Genomic DNA, 20405 nt, shown 5'->3' with positions numbered 1-20405 from the left:
AGCCATCTTCCCCCACTCTCCTAACTTTGCTCTTTATGGCTGCCAGGAGGCTGCAGATCTTCCCCGCAAGGTCTTCTCTGCCATGATGTTCTGCTTCACTTCAGGTCCATAGGACCAAGAACCCAACTTCTGAAATGGAGAACCAAACATAAATCCTCCCTCCCTTAAGATGTCCTCAAGGGTATCTTTGTAATAGCAACAAAGATCTAGCTAACTTACGGTGGTGGTTTGAATGAGGTATCCCCATAAGTTTTAGGCATTTGAGTGCTTGACCCCCAGCTGATAGCCCTCTATGGGGAGGGTTAGAAGTGTGGACTTGCTGGAGGAAGTGTGTCACTGAGAGTGGGCTTTGAAATTTCAAGAGACTCCTGCCACTCCTATTATCTTCTCTGTTTCCTGGTTCTGATCAAGATGTGAGCTCCTAACTGCTGCTTCAGCTATCTGCTTCCTTCTATGTCCACCCCACCATCATGAACTCATATCCCTTAGAACAGTAAACACCAAATAAGCCCTTATAAGTTGCCTTGGTCATAGTGTTTTATCAAAACAACAAAAAAGTACTTAAGCCACATACCCTATCACAGAACCACAACTCTATCTAAAAATACACTTGTGTCAAAGTTCATATGGAAACTTATTTTCCAAAGGTATCTATCTCATCTGCTTTTTACTAGCATTAAACTAAAATTCTGCTGCATTCTAGTTAAGTTTTCTCTGTTACCGTCTGTCACCGTATCCTAGCATTATTAGGTCATCTCTCAGAGAGCTGGTCTGTTCCTCAACTATTCTCATCTTCTGCTGAAGTACTGTGAATGTTTCAGAAGCTGTTGCATTGATGTGGGTTGGAGACAGGACTGGTCTGCACACTGTAGTTTCCATTTGCACCTAAGATCAGAAGGTTACAATATTAGCATATTAGTTCTCACATTGTTCAAAATAATCACTGGCCCTTCCTTTGAGAGGATTACACGTCCTGTCTTAGTTACTAGAAAATGGACGTAGGTCCAGATTTTCTCAAATATAGGCACAAGCTTTAAAAGCTAACTTGTCGTGAACCATCTTTTTTACCCTCTTCTGTGAAATAAGTGACATTCCAGATAGATTTGTTCCACAGGTCAGGGCCCCAGAGTGACAATGACATGGAACATCCATGACAAACAGTTGAGTAAACAGTAAACCTATGTAGATGTGATAAGTTGTTAAGGATTACTAAGTACTTTGTTATCACATTATAATCTAATCTATCCTATTTGCTATTTGTAATCACATCATAGGGACCTAAGACTTCTGAGGGGGGATTTGTACCACCTATCCATTATAACGTCATAGTTTATTAAGTATACGCCAAAGGCTGATGCTGAAGTCTTGGTATGCAGCATGGTGGATCCAATTATTAAGAAGTGGTTGATCTTGGGTATACTAACTTCATCACAGAACTAATGTTTGATGAATTCACACCAAATGGGGTAGTTGGGGGTAAAACCTCATTAGACGCAGAAGTAGAACATTGTGTGTATGTGTGTAAAGGGTACCACTTTCCTAGACTCCCTCTGCTTACCAGCAAGTAGTGGTACTCTGATATCGTGCTATGATGCTCTGCCTTGCCATGGGGCAACAGAGACTGGGCCAAGTGACCATAGACCCAAAACTATGAAAACAGGAGATACATTAAACCCTTCAATCCTAAGTGCTTTTATTAGACTTTTTGTTGCTGCAACAAATAATGGAGAAAAGCTTAAAAGGTGGTACTGTGGCTCACAAACTAAGAGGCTTCAGTCCAGCATCATGAAAAGGGTCTTGAAGAGCAGAGTAGCTCATAACACAGTGGTCAGCCAGTGGAGAAAGAGAATATCTGCATTAGCAGGCTTTCTGTTTTCCTCCCTTGACCTAAGTCCAAGCTCCAAAAATGCATGTAAAGAACTGGGATGCTACTAAGATGTTTGAGGGGTAGAGATACAGTTTAGTTGGCAGTGTTTACATGTAGCCCTGTTCAGTCACCAGCATTGCATAAACCTGGCATGGCCAGGGCTTAGAAGGTAAAGGCAGGAGGATCAGAAGTTCAAGGCCACACTTGGCTACATAACACATCTAAGGTCAGCCTGTGCTGCATGAGACTCTGCTACAACAAACATACAACAATAACCACAAAAAACCCACTGAAATGTTGGTGGGAGTTAGTGAGTGGAGCTGTGGCAGTCATTGCATAGTACAGAGAACACCATGGCCTTAGAAAGAAGAGACTTAATCACTGTCTACTGTCCTGTCTCTCTGGACAATGGGCACAAAGTAAAGAAGCTCATATCTACTCATTCTTTTTCATGCCTTCAATTTGTAAAGAAAAAAAAGCAAAAGACATGGGCAGATGTTAATGGAGTATCCGGACATATGTCTTACTTTTCTATTGCTGTGAAAAACAACATGAGCAAGGCAATTTATAGAAGAGTTTATGTGCATCTTACAGTTTCAGAGGGTTAGAACCCACAACCATCATAGTAGGGAATGTGGCAGCAGGCAGGCAAATAGGCAGGCAGGCAGAACATTTGAGCAGTAGCTGAGAATTTACATGACAAGACAACAACCATGAGGCAGAGAGAGCAACCTAAGTAGGGATAGTGTGAGCTTTTGAAATCTCAAAGCCTGCCCCCAGTGACACACTTTTCTCAAATAAGGTCACACCTCCTAATCCTTCTCAAGCAGTTCTACCAACTGAGAAGCAAGCATTCAAATATACGGGCCTCTGAGCTAATATATTCTCAGTCCGTCCACTACAATATGCATCCCTGGAAGAAGAACAAAGCAGAACAACAAAACAAGATAAGGAGATACCTGCCCATGCTGCTATATTACTCAGTATGGTATTTCTTGTGTAACAAGAAGGAAAGCCCTCACACTAACCCTCCAGAAATGGTTCTGCTGCCAGAACACAGGTCTAGAGCAGTCTAAGCTACATGGAGAGAAAATGGAGCAGCGCAGTGGAGAGATAAGTTACTGCCATTCTATTTGTGTCAACTGCTAAGAGTGTGTTTGCTAAGTTGGAAGTAGGGGAGGAGAAAAAGTTGAGAACAAGTGTTTAATGAGGCTTGTGCAGACACCACTGATTCCTTTGTCTTCTATGGAGAAGAAGCTGGAGAGGACGGATCCAGCATCCTCTGCAGGTGGCACATCTAGGAGATGCATACTAGCCAAAAAGGCATCAGGCAGAAAGGAACAAAGGAGAGTCTGGGAAGACTTTTGGTTTTCTGATTAAAAACAGAAATAATAGACACCATCACATCCTTCTCCCATGTAAGGCCAAGTTTTCAAGGCTCTCCTGCAGTCAGCCATTGTGGAGAATGGAATGAGAATGGCCCCCATAGGCGCGTATGTCTGAAAGCTTGGTCCCCAGCTGGTGGAACTATTTAGGAAATATTAGGAGGTATAGCTTTGTTAGATGACTTGTGTCACTGAAGTGGGCTTTGAGATTTCAAAAATCTTTCCAGAGTCAGCTCTCTGTCTCCAGCTTGTGGATGGAGATGTGAGCTCTCAGCTACTGCTCTAGCATCATGATTGCATGCTTCTCACGCTCCCCAACATAAGGGTCATGATCTGTAACCCCCAGGTTAAATATTTTCTTCTTTAAGTTGTTGTTGATGGAATTTAGTCACAGTTGTAAAGTAACTAAGACAGTCATACATACATACATACATGCATGCAAGCAAAGACGTGCCTCACCATGCAGCACTTACATATAAGCAGAGACATGGCTCACCATGAAGTCCTTACATACAAGCAAAGATGTAGCTCACCAGCACCTTAGTTTTTGACCCTGTTGCTATGAGGAAAATACTCTGACACAGACAACTTAGTGGGGAAAGGTTTTAGTTATTTTCTTTTACAGTTCAAGGTACAATCCACTAGAGCAGGGAACTCAACACAGGAGGAGAAGCTTAAAACAGCGGGTAATAGTGTATCTACTGTCACAGAGAATAAGAAACCCAACTATTGCTAAGCTTACTTTCTCCATTTTATAGAGTTCAAATCTCCTGTCAAGGAATGGTGCCACCCACCCAATTTTAATTTAGAGAATGACCTATGAACATGGCTCATCTTGTAGGTTATTCTAGATTCTGTCACGTTAGTAACACTATCATAATTCCATCCTCTTCAACTTGCCACTAAAACATCACTTTGAAGTTAAAACCTTCTAACCCTGACTTCATAAAGATCATGACCATTTTATAGTATGAAATTCATTCAGCCTAACTTTAAAAGTCCAAGGTCTCTTAACTGTGAGTTCCTTTAACATCAAAACAAGTTGCATACTTCCAACACAGAATTTCACAAAATAACTATTCCTATTCTGAAATGGGAAAAGTTGGGGTACAGCAAAAAAGAAAACCAATTATATCACACCTAAGCTAAAATCCACCAAGACAAACACCAAATTCTACACACCTATGCCTGGAATCTGTGGGTTTATAACATAGTCAACTGGGTTCCTAACGGCTTGAGTAGCCCCAGTCTACTTTTTCTGCTACCTTCAGCACACACAGGGGGTCTCTCCTAGGTGGTCAATTGCATTCCATGTTACTATGTCTCCGGCAATAGCTAATAGAAAAACAGGTACAAGAGAAAAAGGACAGCAAGGAGGGATAGAGACACTTTTGTATTCTCTATAAGGGAACATTTGTAGAAAGGCAACTCATGTATACTTCTAAAGGTTTGGAATGCTTCAGGAAGGTGAGACTCGATGACCTTGATGTATGCAAATCCAGTTTGTTGCACAGGGGCAATAATGAAGTAAAAGGGAAGGAGACTGTAAGTAAGTATCAGCACTTATCTTAGAGGCAAGGATCTCGACTTGCCACTTAGAAAAGACTCAACTTTGGAATTATTAGCTCTCTTCTTTTTCATTTCCTAGAAAGGGCTTTAGCTGCAGATGAGAAGAAAAAAGTAGATTTGGAGAACCCTCTATCTCCTCAGATTGCTGACTCTCTGAACAAAGGACAGCTCACATACTAAATTCCTGTTCCTGCTCAAATACTAAATTCCTGTTCCTGCCATTCCTGATGATAGGCAACACCAATTCTGGTATTGTGGTTATAGAAGGAAGAGGTAAACAAAACCACAAGCTGCATGACCAGAATCCCTCTCAGGCCTACCCTCAGCTCCCAGTCCTTGTGATCGCCATCAAAAGAGTTCAGAGTAGAAATACAGAACACAGTGAAGAGAGGTAGAGTTTATTATAAAATAAAACAGAAGAGGAAGTGGTGGACAATGACCAAGGTGCCATTGCATGGGGTACAAGATCAAATTCAACAATCCAATCTATGTTTAGGAATTTATTAGTAACAGGTCATAGAGCTATCTGAAAACTCTCTTGCCTAACAACAACATCTCACCTTTTCCCATGCCATGCACCTTATCCCACCATGGGGAAACAAAAAATAATGTCAAGCTTAGGAGAGCCCTTGGAAGCAACCATAGTGTAGGCATGGCCGAGCAGTGAGAGGCCAGCCTCCTTGGTCACCTAGGAGAGCCCTCAGTAACTCGGTGGCTGTTACAGACAGGAAGTGTAAGATGAAGACTCAGGATGCAAATGTGTCTGCTGACGTGGAGCTTTGGAGCTTTAAAGTCAGTTTCTCACTCATCCCTATCCTCCAGATCTGATAAGCCTGAAACAGGAGCAGCAAATTTGCTAACACACTCCCACAGTCCATGCCCTGCGGTGTATCCTCTGAGTCATAGCTCCATAGCCCAGGCAAAGAAAGAGAATCTTACAAGCAACAAATTTTCATTACTAATATTCCAGCAAAAAGAAGATACTTTTGGCATATCTATGTCTCATTGTTTCTGCAAAGGAGCACAGGATAAATACTGCTTTAAATTTAAAGGTGATGTTTGACAGTAGCGATAATAAAAACTGGTACAACCTTTTATTTAAAACAAACGACTCATTCATTCTTCATATGTATACCAGGCTATTTGTAAAAGCATGTTGATAGAAACATTATTTATAATAGTTCTAAACTATAATTACTCAAGTGTCCAAGATTATCCAAAGGATATTATAAAACAGTAAAAAATATACTACAATCATATCCAAATCATGAACAATATTGAGTGAAGGGGTAGAAAAAATATATTATATATAGATATGTGTTCAGGATTCTACGCTACAAACTGAAAACTAGGAAAAATTAAAACTATACTGTTTAGTCACATTTATTTATGTATAGATGATAAAACTAGACTCAGTGTCCAGATCTCCTTTGCTCCACCTTAACCTGACTATTCACCACATTTAGCCTGGGTCCTACAACCCGTGTACCAGCCTAGTCTAGCTTTCATTGCAAAGAAACTCTCTGCTTGGCCCAGGGTTCCCAAACAATAGGACTTCTCACACATATCCAACCATTCTGTCCACACAGATCTAGGTTTGTATACTGCTCTCTGTCTACCAGACTTCCATCCCAAGCTATTTCCAACCTCTAGACCCAATATGCCCCCACACCTATACTGCTTCCCCAACCTGCCCTGTCTACAACAAACTCAGAACAACCAATATGCCCAGATCTCCTCATAAGAATAAAAAAAATGTAAAGGATCAAGCCAGCATCTTCTCTAAAACTCTGACCAACCCAAAGAGAACCACCTAGATGAACTCCAGGTCACAGAACTTATAATAACAATTATAAAGAACAATTATAAAGAACAATTATAATTCCAACTTCATCAGGTAACTCAAGGAATCTAAATAAAACACAAAGAAACAGATCAATGAAGTTAAAGTGAAAGAACTTAAGCAAGCAAGTGTTGCTGTCCTGACATCTGACAAAATAGACTTCAAACTGAAACTAATCAAAAGAGATAAAAAGGGACACTTCATTCTCATCAAGGGAAGAATTAACCAAGAAGAAAATTACTATCCCAAACATACATGCACCTAATTCCAGAACACCTAAATTTGTTAAAAAGAAAAAAAAATCTACTTCTGGATTTAAAGACATAGATTAACATGATTAATAGTAGGTGATTTCAATATTCCACTTTCTCCAATAGACAATTCATCTGACAAAAAAATAAACAGATAAACATCAAAATTAGTTAAACATATATCAAGTAGATATAATATCTAACCGTGTATTCTAGTCAAATAGCAAAGAATACACATTCTATTCAGTAGTACATAGGAGATTTTTCTAAAATAGACAGCATCTTAGGATGCACCAAAAAATCTTTACGAAGAGCTCTAGCAGACAGGAGCACAATGATCTGCAACATGGTAGAACACAGAATCAACTTCCATAAATAAATAGCTTTTCTATGTAACATCAACATACATTCTCATTCACAATGTACTCAAAGAAAATACTGTATGTAGGAATAAACCTAACCAAGGAAGTTGTAGTGATTTGAATTGGTATGACCCCATAGATTCATGTGTTTGAATGCCTGGCCCATAGGAAGTGGTGCTTCAAAGACGTGTGGCTTTGTTGAGGCACGTGTGGTCTTGTGGGAGGAAGTGTGTCACTGTGGGGGCAGGCTTTGAGGTCTCCTCTGCTCCAGTTAGGCCAAGTGTGGCACACAGTTTCCTTCTGCTGCCTGCAGATCAAGAGGTAGAAGTCTCAGCTCTATCTCCCAGAACCATGTCTGCCTAGATGCTGCCATGCTTCCTCCCATGATAATGAGCATCATGAAACTGTAAGACAGACCCCAACTAAATGTTTTCCTTTATAAGAATTGCCATGGTCGGGCTGGAGAGATGGCTTAGTGGTTAAGAGTACCGATTGCTCTTCCAAAAGTCCTGAGTTCAAATCCCAGCAACCACATTGGGGAAAAAAAACCCACAAAGCTAAAAAAGGGAAAAGTGGTCAATCGACCTCATATTTATAAAAAAAGAAGAATTGCCATGGTCATGGCATCTCTCTTCACAGAAATAAAACTCTAACTAAAACAGAAGGGAAGAATCTATATAATGAAAACTTTAAACCTATTAAGAGATAAAGACACACACAAAATATACAATTTATATATATTGAGGGAATAAACTGCTAGATAAAGTTGGCTGCTTCTTTTGTTATTACTCATATCTAACCCACCAGCAAAGCAGAAACATTGTCTGGATCTGATCATGTGTTACCATTCCACCTAGTATAGGTTCCAGGCAGCTGCAGAGGCTTTTGTCTAGATTATCAAATAGCCTCCAAACTGATCTTCCTACTTTTACCCCTGTGCTTTTATCATCTGGGATAGGGTGGCCGGCCTGATGAAGTTAGTTATGTCACAGCAATCTCTGATGCTGTGATTGGTCACTTGGGAAAACCAGAACTGTTACAGTGGTGTTCACATGGTGTTCACAGCCTGTGGAAGTTGCTCCCATTTCCATCCTGTCTTTGTTCAGCTGACAGACAAGCTCCATAGGGTCAGGGAGTTTTGTCTGGTCCCTGTGTCCTCCCTTGTGCTTATAGCAGATGTCATTGGCAATGAACATTCAGAAAATAGTTGTTAGATACGTGAGGCAATTACGTGTTTTTAACAAAACCACTTTCTGCTGGTTATGATAGATAACACCAGCTGATATCTTCCATTTAAACTGGTAGTAAATGGATATAGCTATTATTCAGTGTGGGAATGGAGTCTATGTCCACAGAAGTAAGAGTTCCCCTTTCAAATGCTAATACACTGCTTATGATATTGGTGTGTGTGTGTGTGTGTGTGTGTGTGTGTGTGTGTGTGTGTGTGTTTCCTGGAAGTTACTGGCCTAGAATGTCTTTCAGAATATTACCCCTAAACACAGAATTATTTGATAATTGTGGAGTAACTTTTACTTCCATTCATTTTATTGTCACAAATTTTAACGCTGTTGTCTTAGTTAGGATTGCTATCATTGCATCAAAATACCATGACCAGAAGCACTGTGGGAAGGGAGAGGTTTATTCCTGTTCACATTTTTATGCAACAGTTCATACTGAAAGCCATGAGAGCAGGAACTTAAGCAGGGTAGGAACCTGGAGGCAGGAGCTGATGCAGAGGCCATGAGGGGTGCTGTTTACTGGCTTGTTCATCATGGCTTGCTCATCCTGGTTATAGAGCCCAGGATGACTAAGCAGGACAGTCCCACCCACCATGGGCTGGGCCCTTCCACATTAACCATGAATTAAGAAAATGATGGACAGGCTTACCTACTGCCTGATCTTATGGAGGCATTTTTTTCAATTGAGGTTCCCTCCTCTCAGATGACTATAGTGTCAAGTAGACAAAAACAAAACAAAACCAAGCTAGAACATCTATGAATATAAACACAAAAGTGTAATATACATATGTATATACATATATATGTCTATACACACACACACATACAAATTTAAGTGACCATCACAATTGTAGGCATCTCAAGAAATAGTATATTGTCTGGGTGACAAATAGATGACTGAGCAGTTAAGAGCACTGGCTGCCCCTCTGGAAGACCTGACTCCAGTTCCCAGCACTGGCGGTGATAGGCCCAGGTTTAACCTCATGCTTGCACTGTTTGCTGAAGATGAAGATGTTGCTTTTCACCAGCATTTGCTTTTAGCATCTTTGTAAAATACTAAGCATCTGAAATGCTGTGTACTCATGTTTGGTTCCTCTGTGTCAGTTTTTATACCAGTACCATACATGTTGTTTTTATTACCTCAGCTGTGTGATGAATCTTAACATCTGGAACTGTTACCCTCCAGCAATGTTCTCTTTTGCTTAGGATTGTTTGGGTTCTCTGGGATCATCTGTGAGTCTGTATGAGTTTTAGAATAGTTTTTTTTTTTCTTCTATTTCTCTGAAGAGTGAGATGGGGATTTTGGTTGGGATTTCATTGAATCTGTAAATAGCTTTCTGAAAAATGGTCATTTATGTGGAAAAAAAATATGCCACAAAATGGCCCAGTTTGGTGGTTTCACGATGCCACAGCTTATGCAGGCCAAATTGGTAAGCCCCAGGCTTAGTGAGAGGTCCTATCTCAAAATAAGGTAAGGAGTGTTCAGGAAAGACCTGCATGTAGACACAAAGACATATACACCTGTGCATATGAGTGCACACACACATACACAGAGGGGAAGAGAAAGGAAGGGAAGAGGGAAAAAGAAACAGGGTGGGTGGGGGGAGGTCAGGGGAGGGAAAGGGAGAAAGAGAAAGCTATGCTTCTGAGTAAAAAAGTAAAGACAGAAGGCAAGCCTATCCATGGGAGTGCACGAGGAGTTACACAGGTCGCTGGAGTAAGGCCTCTCCAGAGACTATGAGAATGCCCAGTGTTAAGGGCAAACTTTTTGGCTGGTGTCAGAACCAGAAAAAGAGAGAAAGGAGGCAGCAAAAGAAAACAGCTGCCTTTCTGGGACCTCAAAAAACACACCAGCTTACCAGAAGGGTCTGCTAAGGAAGGAATACATAAATGCATCTCATTATGGTTTATTTATTTACTTATTTTAGGTTTGAGGTAGGGTCTTGTGTAGCTCAAGCTTCCCTCAAACTCGATGTGAGGATGACTTTAAACTTCTCCTCAGGTCTCTACCTCCCAAGGCTAGAATTACAGGCACACACTACCAAATGGTCTTGGCAGGCACTCCACTGTGCTATAACCCAGGTTCCTCCCATCTTAGGTCTTGTATGTTTCTTTCTACCTTCTGGCTTCAGTTCTTTCTCTTCAGATGGCAAAATAGAATTTAGTCCTATGCAGGTGAAGTGCCTGCTGTCTTCATCAAACCATGGACCAAGTTGTTTGCAAAAGAGGTTATTGGCATTAATCGTACTATGGCATTTGTAGCACAGACTGACACCACATCTGTATTCATGTCTCTAAAGGGTTTCTAGATATCTGCTGTCAGCATCAGAATGGATCTTACTGTCACGGAGCATGCAATTTCTATCGGAGGAAGGAAACGGGCGTGTGTTATGTCCCAAATGGTGCCTGGAAAGCAGCTAGTTTAAAATAGCCCTTTATTTGTCCCTGTGTGTAATTCCGGGGAAGTCCATAAACCAACCAACCAACAAACAAAACCCCAAGAATCTGTGTTTGTCCCACGTTGATTCAAGTAGGGTTACAATCCTTTTGTTGGTATTGTTGAGCCTAGCACAGTATCTTGGCTGTTGTGGGTGCCAAACACGACAATACTTAACAAAGATCTATCTCAGCTCAAGCAAGAAACAGTGTACAAATACAAATGGAGACGCCTCACATCCAGGAAGCAAACCAGGGAGGATAACAAGTGGCAGAAAACCATGCCTTAATGTTGAAAAAGCCTTTGCCAGGAACCTTCAACTAACTGTATACCTAAATGGAGAACAGCAACTAAAGTAGAGGTCTCAGCGGCTGGCCACCCTTCTGCAGCTGTGGTCCAACCAAGGCCGACTTAACCTGGCTTGTTTAAACAGCCAGGCAGGGTGCTGAAGCAAGGTAAACCGAGGCTCTAGAGGTCTCGGGGGCGGGACTGGACTCGGGCTGGGAGGGAAAGGAACCTTGTTCTGAGGCGTGGTCTCTCCCCCTAAGCCGCCCACCTCAGTTTCCGGTCTGGGCCGGGCAGCCTCACCCCTGATTCATCCACCATCCCGTAGCTCCGTCCTCCGGCCAGCAAGTTTGTTTCCATGGAACTAAAACAGCTCTTTAAACCAACCCGCTCGCCAGCAGGGTTGCTCCGGCACGCAGGCGCACCCGAGGTGAGGCATGCCGGGAAGTGTAGTTTTCCCGGCCCAGCAGGGCCCTCCACTTGGGGAGGGACCCTGGCCGGAATCCCTCAGCGCTCCGGGAAACGCGAGACCACGTGACCCGGATGACGCCAAGCTCCATTGTGTTCCCAGCAGAGCACGCTGGGAAACGTAGTTGCTGCCCTCTCCTCGATTGGGTCGGCTTTGCCCTAATTACTAGGCGCACCCTGCAGGAAGCAAGAAGAGGCCAAGATCAGATGTTTTCAGTTGTTGGAGAACCAGAGGACCAAATAACGTCTGAACTATGAGAAACTAACAAATATTTTGTTAATGAGCACAAGAATGTAAAAAAAAAAAAAAAATCAGCTCTTTCTTGTCAAAAGAATCCACTCGGTCCTCTTTCATTATGATCAGGTAGAGAGTAAGCCACGCAGACGCTACTCTCTAGTCTTCTGTCTCTTCAGCATAGATTTTGATTCCTTGTTGACAGGTAAACGAAGCCGGTGGAAAGGGAGGAAGGAAGGGAAAGAAGGGAAAAGTCGGGGAAGGAGAAAAAAGGTGTCATGTTTCTCAGTTTTGCCTTAAAAGTGTTTACACTTCGTGAAAACCCTCCTATAGTGAAGAACTTCAACTTCACCTGAGTTTCAGGGCACAGGACCAAATGGTTGGTGCCCCACACAGGGCAATTAAAGCTCTTCCTTCTGGCTGAAGGAATAAACCTAATAAACCTAGTCGAATCTGAGAGTTGTCACTTAGCATGTGTCTTGACAGAAATGCTATTCTGATTCTTTTGGTGACTGGGGCCTCCTGAGCTGGGGAGGATACCTGCCCATTGAGCCACAGCTGTTAAGACATTCATAAGACTGAATGACCCATGAAAAGAAATGCCTTTGTTCAAAAAAAAAAAAAAAAAAACAAAACTTTAAACATAAAAATGAAAACGCATTAGTGCAAAAAAAAAAAAAAAAGCTGGTAATTTTCAGTGTATATATGATTTCACTTCCAATCACCAAGATTTTTCTGTAGAACAGATGAAGGACACATGTATGCACTCCCCAGAAAAGCCTCAGGCTTTGGTGAGATGAGAAAATTCACAAGCTCACGTCTTCCTATTAGGCAGTAGTCAGAGAGTTAAACTGAATAAAGTCGGTGCCTTTCACTTCTTGTGTCCATCACCTGGCAAGTAAGAATTTAAGTAAAACAATTGGAAAGTCTTAGAGATGGATTTAAATTTTTCAATATTGATAATAAATTTATCAGCTAGAGATTCGGTTTCTCTTTAATTGAAAATTCATCACATTCAACATCTAATTTTGTGGTTGGTTTGGGTGGATATTTTTGTTTCTTTGTTTGTTGGGTTTTTACTTTTTGAGAGTCATGTTAATATAGTCTAGGTTGGCCTTGAACTCAAGAAAATTCTCCTGTTTCAACCTCCTGAATGATAGTTTCAAACATATATTGCCATACTCTGCTTCTAATGTGTTTGAAGAGACTAGACACACTTTATTTTTTTTTTTGATCTCCCTCCTAATTTTCAACTAATTTTAAAATGTTGACTTCATTCATAAACCAAGGTCATTTTATTCATGGAAACCATAGGCATTCCTCATACAACCATGTAGTCTCTCACTGGAACACCAAAATTGCCTCCTAGCTGTTATTGTATAGTGTATCCTTTTATAGTTACTTTAGAGATCTTTTTAAAAAGTAAATGTGGTCACCTCAGTCTCCACTTAGCATCATGTAAGAATTCCACTTATTCAGCTAACATTCCTTCACTGAACAGGACGAAGCTCAAACTGTTTATGGTTTCAACTTACCCACTAGCCTTCTCTGTCTCTATGCCCAGAATGCAGGCCTGAGAGCAGAGGCTGCTTGAAGGCACCTTGGCCCCTTCCTTTTGTCTTGTCAATCTAGTAAACTTATCTCTTCTAAGACACTGTTTCCTTCCCTTAGAAAGCAATTGTAATTGCTGTCTGCTACTTGAATACAGGAATTTTACCACTTTTAAAAGTTTGTAAAAATTATTTATTCCCCTCCTCGGACTCCCCCCCCCCCCCCCCCCCTGTGTGTGTGTGTGTGTGTGTGTGTGTGTGTGTGTGTGTGTGTACCACATGGGGCCTGAGACTTGAACTATAGTCACTGGGCTTTGTAGCCAAGATGTTGAGCCATCTAGCCAACCCTGACTATGTACAATGCCTGGTACACGAAGACATGGAAAGTTCTCTTTTTTTCTTTTTCTTTTTCTTTTTCTTTTTCTTTTTCTTTTTCTTTTTCTTTTTCTTTTTCTTTTTCTTTTTCCTTTTCCTTTTCCTTTTCCTTTTTCTTTTTCCTTTTCCTTTTCCTTTTCCTTTTCCTTTTCCTTTTCCTTCTCTCTCTCTCTCTCTCTCTCTCTCTCTCTCTCTCTCTCTCTCTCTCTNAGACAGGGTTTCTCTGTATAGCCCTGGCTATCCTGGAACTAACTTTGTAGTCCAGGCTGGCCTCAAACTTAGAAATCCGTCTGCCTCTGCCTCCCGAGTGCTGGGATTAAAGGCGTGTGCCACCAGGGCCCGGCTGGAAAGTTCCTTAAAGTGAGTGAACAACCTGGTGAGTTTTAAACGCTTTTACTAACATTAGTTTCACAATAGAATGAAACTATCGTTTCATTCTTTTGACTACATTATCTTTTATTGTAGGTCAGAAAAAGCCACTGCTTTCTTCCAGAGATACTGATCTGGCATCATTGTAGTCACAAGAATGGCAGCAAGGATCGCTACAACACTTTCTTCAGATTGAATTGTATTCTTTGGACAAAGAAATTGCGACAGTGGAAGAATAAGAATGGCAAACTCTCCAGGACAGCCAGGGCTATACAGAGAAACTCTGTCTCGAAAAACCAAAAAAAAAAAAAAAAAAAAAAAATGGCAAACTCATCTGTCAGTGCCTCATCCATACAGACTATCTATACTTTTTGGTGAGTATCAACATTGGGTATAGAGAGACATTAGGACTTGGAGGAACCTATGACTGTTAATGAACCAGTAAATCAGCCCTAGGCTACAGTTAGTTGAACTGGCCAACAATAATAGTGGTCCTTACAAGGGCTTTGTCTCCCAGTTCAGTAATTACGGCTGTGGTCAGGGAGGCTTTCATTTTGTTCTTAAAGTAAAATTATGGTTATAGTAACATTGCTACAGCTTTTTTACATTTTCTAAGACTGAAGTACTTCCTTAGTCTCAGTAGATTGACACACACTTAAAGGAAGAAACAGGGGGGTTGTGAAATGGCTCAGCAGGTCAAGATGCCTTCTGCCAAGCCTGATGACCTGAATTTGAGCCCAGGCTCAACTTAGTGGAAGGAAAGAACTTACTCCAGCAAGTTGTCTTCTGGTTGTCCACATACACTGTGTTCCATATGTGACCCTTCCCTGTATTCAAGGAAAATCAATCAATAAATGTATTAAAAAGGGTGGTGCAGGGGTGATATATGTTGCCTCACATACATCAGCTGCCTAATATTTCTGAATGATTAAAACCAGTGTCATTGTGAAGTCTTTTCATTGTTGTTTGCATGTGATATTTAATTATTACTAGAAACATGGTTTCTTCTCTATTGAATTTTTTTGCACCTTAAAATGTCAATTGAACACAGCTCTATGCTCTATTTTTTATTCTTTCTTTTGGATTACTGATTGTGTTCATCTCTTCCAGAACTACCCTGCTTCTGGCTAGTGTGAAGCAAAGTCGATTTTGAAATAAGGATGTGCATGAAGATCGTTCCTAGTATTCATGAGGGATTTGGTACAAGACCCTGACAAATATCAAAACACAGTGTTCAAGTACTTGTTATAAAGTATGCAAAGTACCTGTTATAGATAACATGCCCATACTTTCCCATAGACTGTAAATCTTTCGACTATTTATAATATCACATGCAACTAAATGCTATGCAAATCATTGTTATGATATATTATTCAGGAAATAATGGCACAAGGTCTATAAATATTTATTCCAGGTATATTTCTAAATCTGTAGGTGAGAAACCCATTGCATGGTTCCATTGGCCTTGAAGAAGGCCAAATATATGACCTTCTAACTTTGTTTCCAGTTTATGTGCCTGAGTTAGTTTATCAGCAGATACTACTGATAAAATTTTTTATGGTTTAAGGTCAGTATTTCCATCTTGGTCAAGCTTCAGAAATGGTTTACATAGTTTGATCATGTTGGCCCTTCTTGTCCTGGGAATACTTTATTCCTGCCCATTTTGATAAAACTTGCCTTTAACAACATCAGCATGTAGGCAGCCAAAATACATGGCTTGAAATTTAAAATGGATCCCCAGACAAAGCCAATAATTTAACAAGCTGGCAGTCAATGATGGGTAAGATTCTACACAGAGCCTTACCAACCTAAGACGTAAATGCATTGCTTTGGATAATACATTTTCAATGATGGTTAAGGAAGGCATTCCTGTCAGAACAACCTAAGACATATGCAGTCTTGTTTATGAAATAAAAAGGAGGGAGATTTGGAGAGCTTTTGGTGTTGCTTCTAGGAAATTGGCAAGAATATTTGACATTAGGCTGGGACAAGGAAATAGGCTCAAGAAAAATACAGCAAAGGAATAAGTTCCTTGTGTTTTGATCATCTTGATACACCCCTGGATACAGTGATCACCAGACTTTTATGTCATGTTTGTTCTTTAACCAAGAACTGATCCTGTACTTAGAATGGTATAAAAGCAGCTTGGGAAAAAATAAACTTGCTTCAGTGCTTGCTATCATGTTGTCTAATTGTCTTTTTTTCCTTCATTCTCACTCCCTCCCTTGAGACCCTGTTGACTGACTGAGCAGGCTTGGTCACCTGTGTTAGTGTCTTTATCACTCTCAAGAAAAGTTACAACCAATTGATTGATGCCTATAAAAATTCTCTAGAACTTTGGTAAGGATTATGTTAAGTCTATATACCAAATTGAGAAGAAAGTAAATTTTTTTCTATTTGTTTCTCATAAGGGATGGTTGTGAACCACCATGTGGTTGCTGGGATTTGAACTCATGACCTCTGGAAGAGCGGTCAGTGCTCTTAACCACTGAGCCATCTCACCAGCCAAAGAATTTAATCTTAGCATTGAGTTTTGCCATCATGTGCATGATATACCTCTCCTCTTGAAGTCATCTTTGAATTCTGAACTCAGTACTTTTTAAATTTTCAACATATACTCTCTTTTCTTAGATAAAGCAACATATATTATAACCTCTTGCTTTGTGGCTTTCCCAAACTCCTTTACCAGTATTAGGGATTTTATATTCTTTGGGATTTTCTACATTGTAGAATTCTGTAATTGGCAAGTATGCTCTTTTGCTTGTATTTTATGGTTTTTTCCCCCTTGCTCTCCTTTCCCAATTTCAATGATTTAGTGAGCCAGCCAGGATCTTGGCTGTGTTGCCAAAAGGCAGCAATGAAAAGACTCTTTTTCAGGAATGCTTTTTATTTCTGTTTCAATCTCTGTTGGGGTTTTATCTTTTAGTGTCTGTTGCGATGCTAAGTGCTGCCCCCCAAGACCAGGAGTCCACATGTAGCCCCTGGGACCCTCCCCTAAGTTAATTCTGACAGGTGAATAAAGATGCTCACAGCCAATAGCTGGGCAGAAGAGATACAGGTGGGGTTGAGAGGTTTGTGAGCTTGGAGAAAGAGGGAGGGAGAAACCTTCAATGAAGAAGAATAATGTGCAGAGGGAAGAAGGAGAGCTGCCATGGGCTAAGGGATAAGAGAACATGGTCCAGAGGGCTGCCAATATTGGGTTAAGAGCAGCCCAGTAGGAGCATAGTAAATAGTAAGCGATAGCTTGGGTTTATTGATAGTAAGGAAGATTCTAACAGCATGGAGGGTAGGCAGCTGCACAGCTATTGTGGTGCATAAGGCTATTTAAAAATATAAAGGCTGTGTGTGTGTGTCTTTTATCCAAGAACATAAATGGTCTAAGGTGGAGAAGAAACCACAGGCTGCAGTTTGGTTTCACTTTTACGGGACAGCGAACGGGAGTTTTCTAAAAAACCTTAGAATACCCAAGATACAAGATACAATTTGCAAATCACATGAAACTCAAGAAAAATGAAGACCAAAGTGTGGACACTTTGCCCCTTCTTAGAATTGGGAACAAAACACCCATGGAAGGACTTACAGAGACAAAGTATGGAGCTGAGATGAAAGGATGGACAATCTAGAGACTGTCATATCCGGGGATCCATCCCATAATCAGTTTCCAAACACTGACACCATTGCATACAACAGCAAGATTTTGCTGAAAGGACCCTGATATAGCGGTCTCTTGTGAGGCTATGCCAGGGCCTGGCAAACACAGAAGTGGATGCTCACAGTCAGCTATTGGATGGATCACAGGGCCCCCAATGGAGGAGGTAGAGAAAGTACACAAGGAGCTAAAGGGATCTGCAACCCTATAGGTGGAACAACAATATGAACTAACCAGTACCCCCGGAGCTTATGTCTCTAGCTGCATATGTATCAGAAGATGGCCTAGTCAGCCATCATTGGGAAGAGAGGCCCCTTGGTCTTGCAAAATTTATATCCCTCAGTACTGGGGAATGCCAGGGCTAAGAAGTGGGAGTGGGTGGATAGGGGAGTGGGGCGGGGGGGAAGAGGGTCTGGGGGACTTTTGTGATAGCATTTAAAATGTAAATGAAGAAAATACCTAATTAAAACAAAATGAGCTAACAGACTGGATATATAAACAGGACCCAAATTTTGCTGCATACAGGAAGCACACTTCAGTGACAAAGACAGACACTACCTCAAAGTAAAAGGCTGGAAAAAAATTTCCAAGCAAATGGTCCCAAGAAACAAGCTGGAGTAGCCATTCTAATATCCAATAAAACAGATTTTCAAACAAAAGTTATCAAAAAAGATGGGGAAAGACACTACATAACTCATCAAAGAAAAAAATCCACCAGGTTGAACTCTCAATTCTGAACATCTATACCCCAAATTCAAGGACACCCACATTTGTAAAAGCACACATAGAACCTCACACAATAATAGTGAGAGACTTCAACACCCCACTCTTAGCAATGTACAAATCAGGCAAACACAAAACTAAACAGACACACAGTGAAACTAATAGAACGTATAAACCAAATTGATTTAACAGATAATTATAGAATATTTTACCCTAAAAAAAAGAATACACCTTTGTCTTAGTCATGGTTTCTATTCTTGCACAAACATCATGACCAAGAAACAAGTGGGGAGGAAAGGGTTTATTCGGCTTACACTTCCATACTGCTGTTCATCTCCAAGGAAGTCAGGACTGGAACTCAGACAGGTCAGGAAGCAGGAGCTGATGCAGAGGCCATGGAGGGATGTTCTTTACTGGCTTGTTTCCCCTGGCTTGCTCAGCCTGCTCTCTTATAGACCCAAGACTACAAGCCCAGAGATGGTCCCACCCACAAGGGGCCTTTCCCCCTTAATCACTAATTGAGAAAATGCCTTACAGTTGAATCTCATGGAGGCGTTTCCTCAACTGAAGCTCCTTTCTCTGTGATAACTCCAGCTGTGTCAAGTTGACACAAAACTAGCCAGCACATCAGCGTTGTCTCATTTTGGGTTTTCTTTATTGTTTGTACTTCCCTTTTTAGGTTTTGTTCAATTCCATCACCTGTCTGGTTGTGTTTTCCTGTTTTTCTTTAAGGACTTCTACCTGTTTGGTTGTGTTTTCCTGTTTTTCTTTAAGGACTTGTACCTCTTTAGCAGTGTTCTCCTGTATTTCTTTATGTGAGTTATTAAAGTCCTTCTTGATATCCTCTACCATCATCATGAGATATGCTTTTAAATACGGGTCTAGCTTTTTGGGTGTGTTGGGGTATCCAGGACAGGCTGAGGTGGGAGTGCTAGGTTCTGATGATGGTGAGTGGTCTTGGTTTCTGTTAATAAGATTCTTACGTTTGCCTTTAGCCATTTGGTAATCTCAGGAGTTAGTTGTTACAGTTTTCTATGGTTAGAGCTTTTTCCTCCTGTGATTCTGTTAGCCTCTATCAGCAGACCTGGGAGACTAGCTCTCTCCTGATTTGAGTGGTCAGAGCACTCTCTGCAGGCAAGCTCTCCACATGCAGGGAAGGTGCACAGATATCTGGCCTTCAGACCTGCCTCCTGGAAGAAGATGAAGGCCTGAAACAGGGCCTGTCCCAGTAACTGTGCAGCTTCTGTAGCCAGCACTCTCACCTACACAGTCTAGTCACTGAGAGATCCCAGACCAGAGACGGGTCCCTCGGGTGCAAAGCTCTCCCAGGCGGGGCTGACACCTCTCCTCTGGCAGGGAAGGTGCCCGGATGTCTGGATTCTGAAAAGGGGTCTGCCCCAGAAGCTGTGTGGCCTCTGCCTATCCCAGAAGCTGTTAGCTTCTGTAGTCCACACTCTCACTTATGCAGACCAGTCTCTGAGGGATCTGGGAACCAAGATGGCTCCCCCAGGTACTCAGGGACAGCCCTCCCAGGCGGGGCTGACACCTCTCCTCTGGCAGGGAAGGTGCCCGGATGTCTGGAGCCTGAAAAGGGGTCTGCCCCAGAAGTTGTGTGGCCTCTGCCTGTCCCAGAAGCTGATAGCTTCTGCAGTCCACACTCTCACCTGCGCAGACCAGTCTCTGAGGGATCTGGGAACCAAGATGGCTCCCCCAGGTGCTCTGGCCTCATTTTTTTTTTTTATTGGAGAATTGTGTCCATTGATGTTGAGAGACATTAGGGACCAATGATTGTTGCTTCC

The 20405-nt window shown here is 41.5% G+C and overlaps 1 protein-coding gene across 8 annotated transcripts in view; it reads right to left on the bottom strand.

The window, feature by feature from the left end:
- Ccdc150 (coiled-coil domain containing 150) overlaps nt 1-11737 on the bottom strand; it is a 98632-nt gene extending 86895 nt beyond the window's left edge. For 5 of the 8 annotated variants that reach the window (XR_002378901.2, XR_002378903.1, XR_002378905.1 and 2 more), the window contains exons 1-2: nt 11541-11734; nt 722-885 (exon numbers count right to left, since the gene is read on the bottom strand). Coding sequence is in view for 4 of the 8 variants with exons in the window: in XM_021174018.2 (XP_021029677.1) it covers nt 722-885; nt 11541-11597 (221 nt within the window). In the remaining 4 variants the exon portion in view is untranslated. Of the gene's footprint in view, nt 1-721; nt 886-11508 lie in introns of all 8 variants that reach the window. The other 3 variants (XM_021173989.1, XM_021174009.2, XM_021173999.2) reach the window with 3 other exon arrangements.
- Between the last annotated feature and the right edge of the window lie 8668 nt (nt 11738-20405).

This window comes from Mus caroli, chromosome 1 (assembly GCF_900094665.2).
Source record: "Mus caroli chromosome 1, CAROLI_EIJ_v1.1, whole genome shotgun sequence".
NCBI lineage: Eukaryota > Metazoa > Chordata > Mammalia > Rodentia > Muridae > Mus > Mus caroli.
This window is presented reverse-complemented; position numbering and strand designations above follow the sequence as displayed.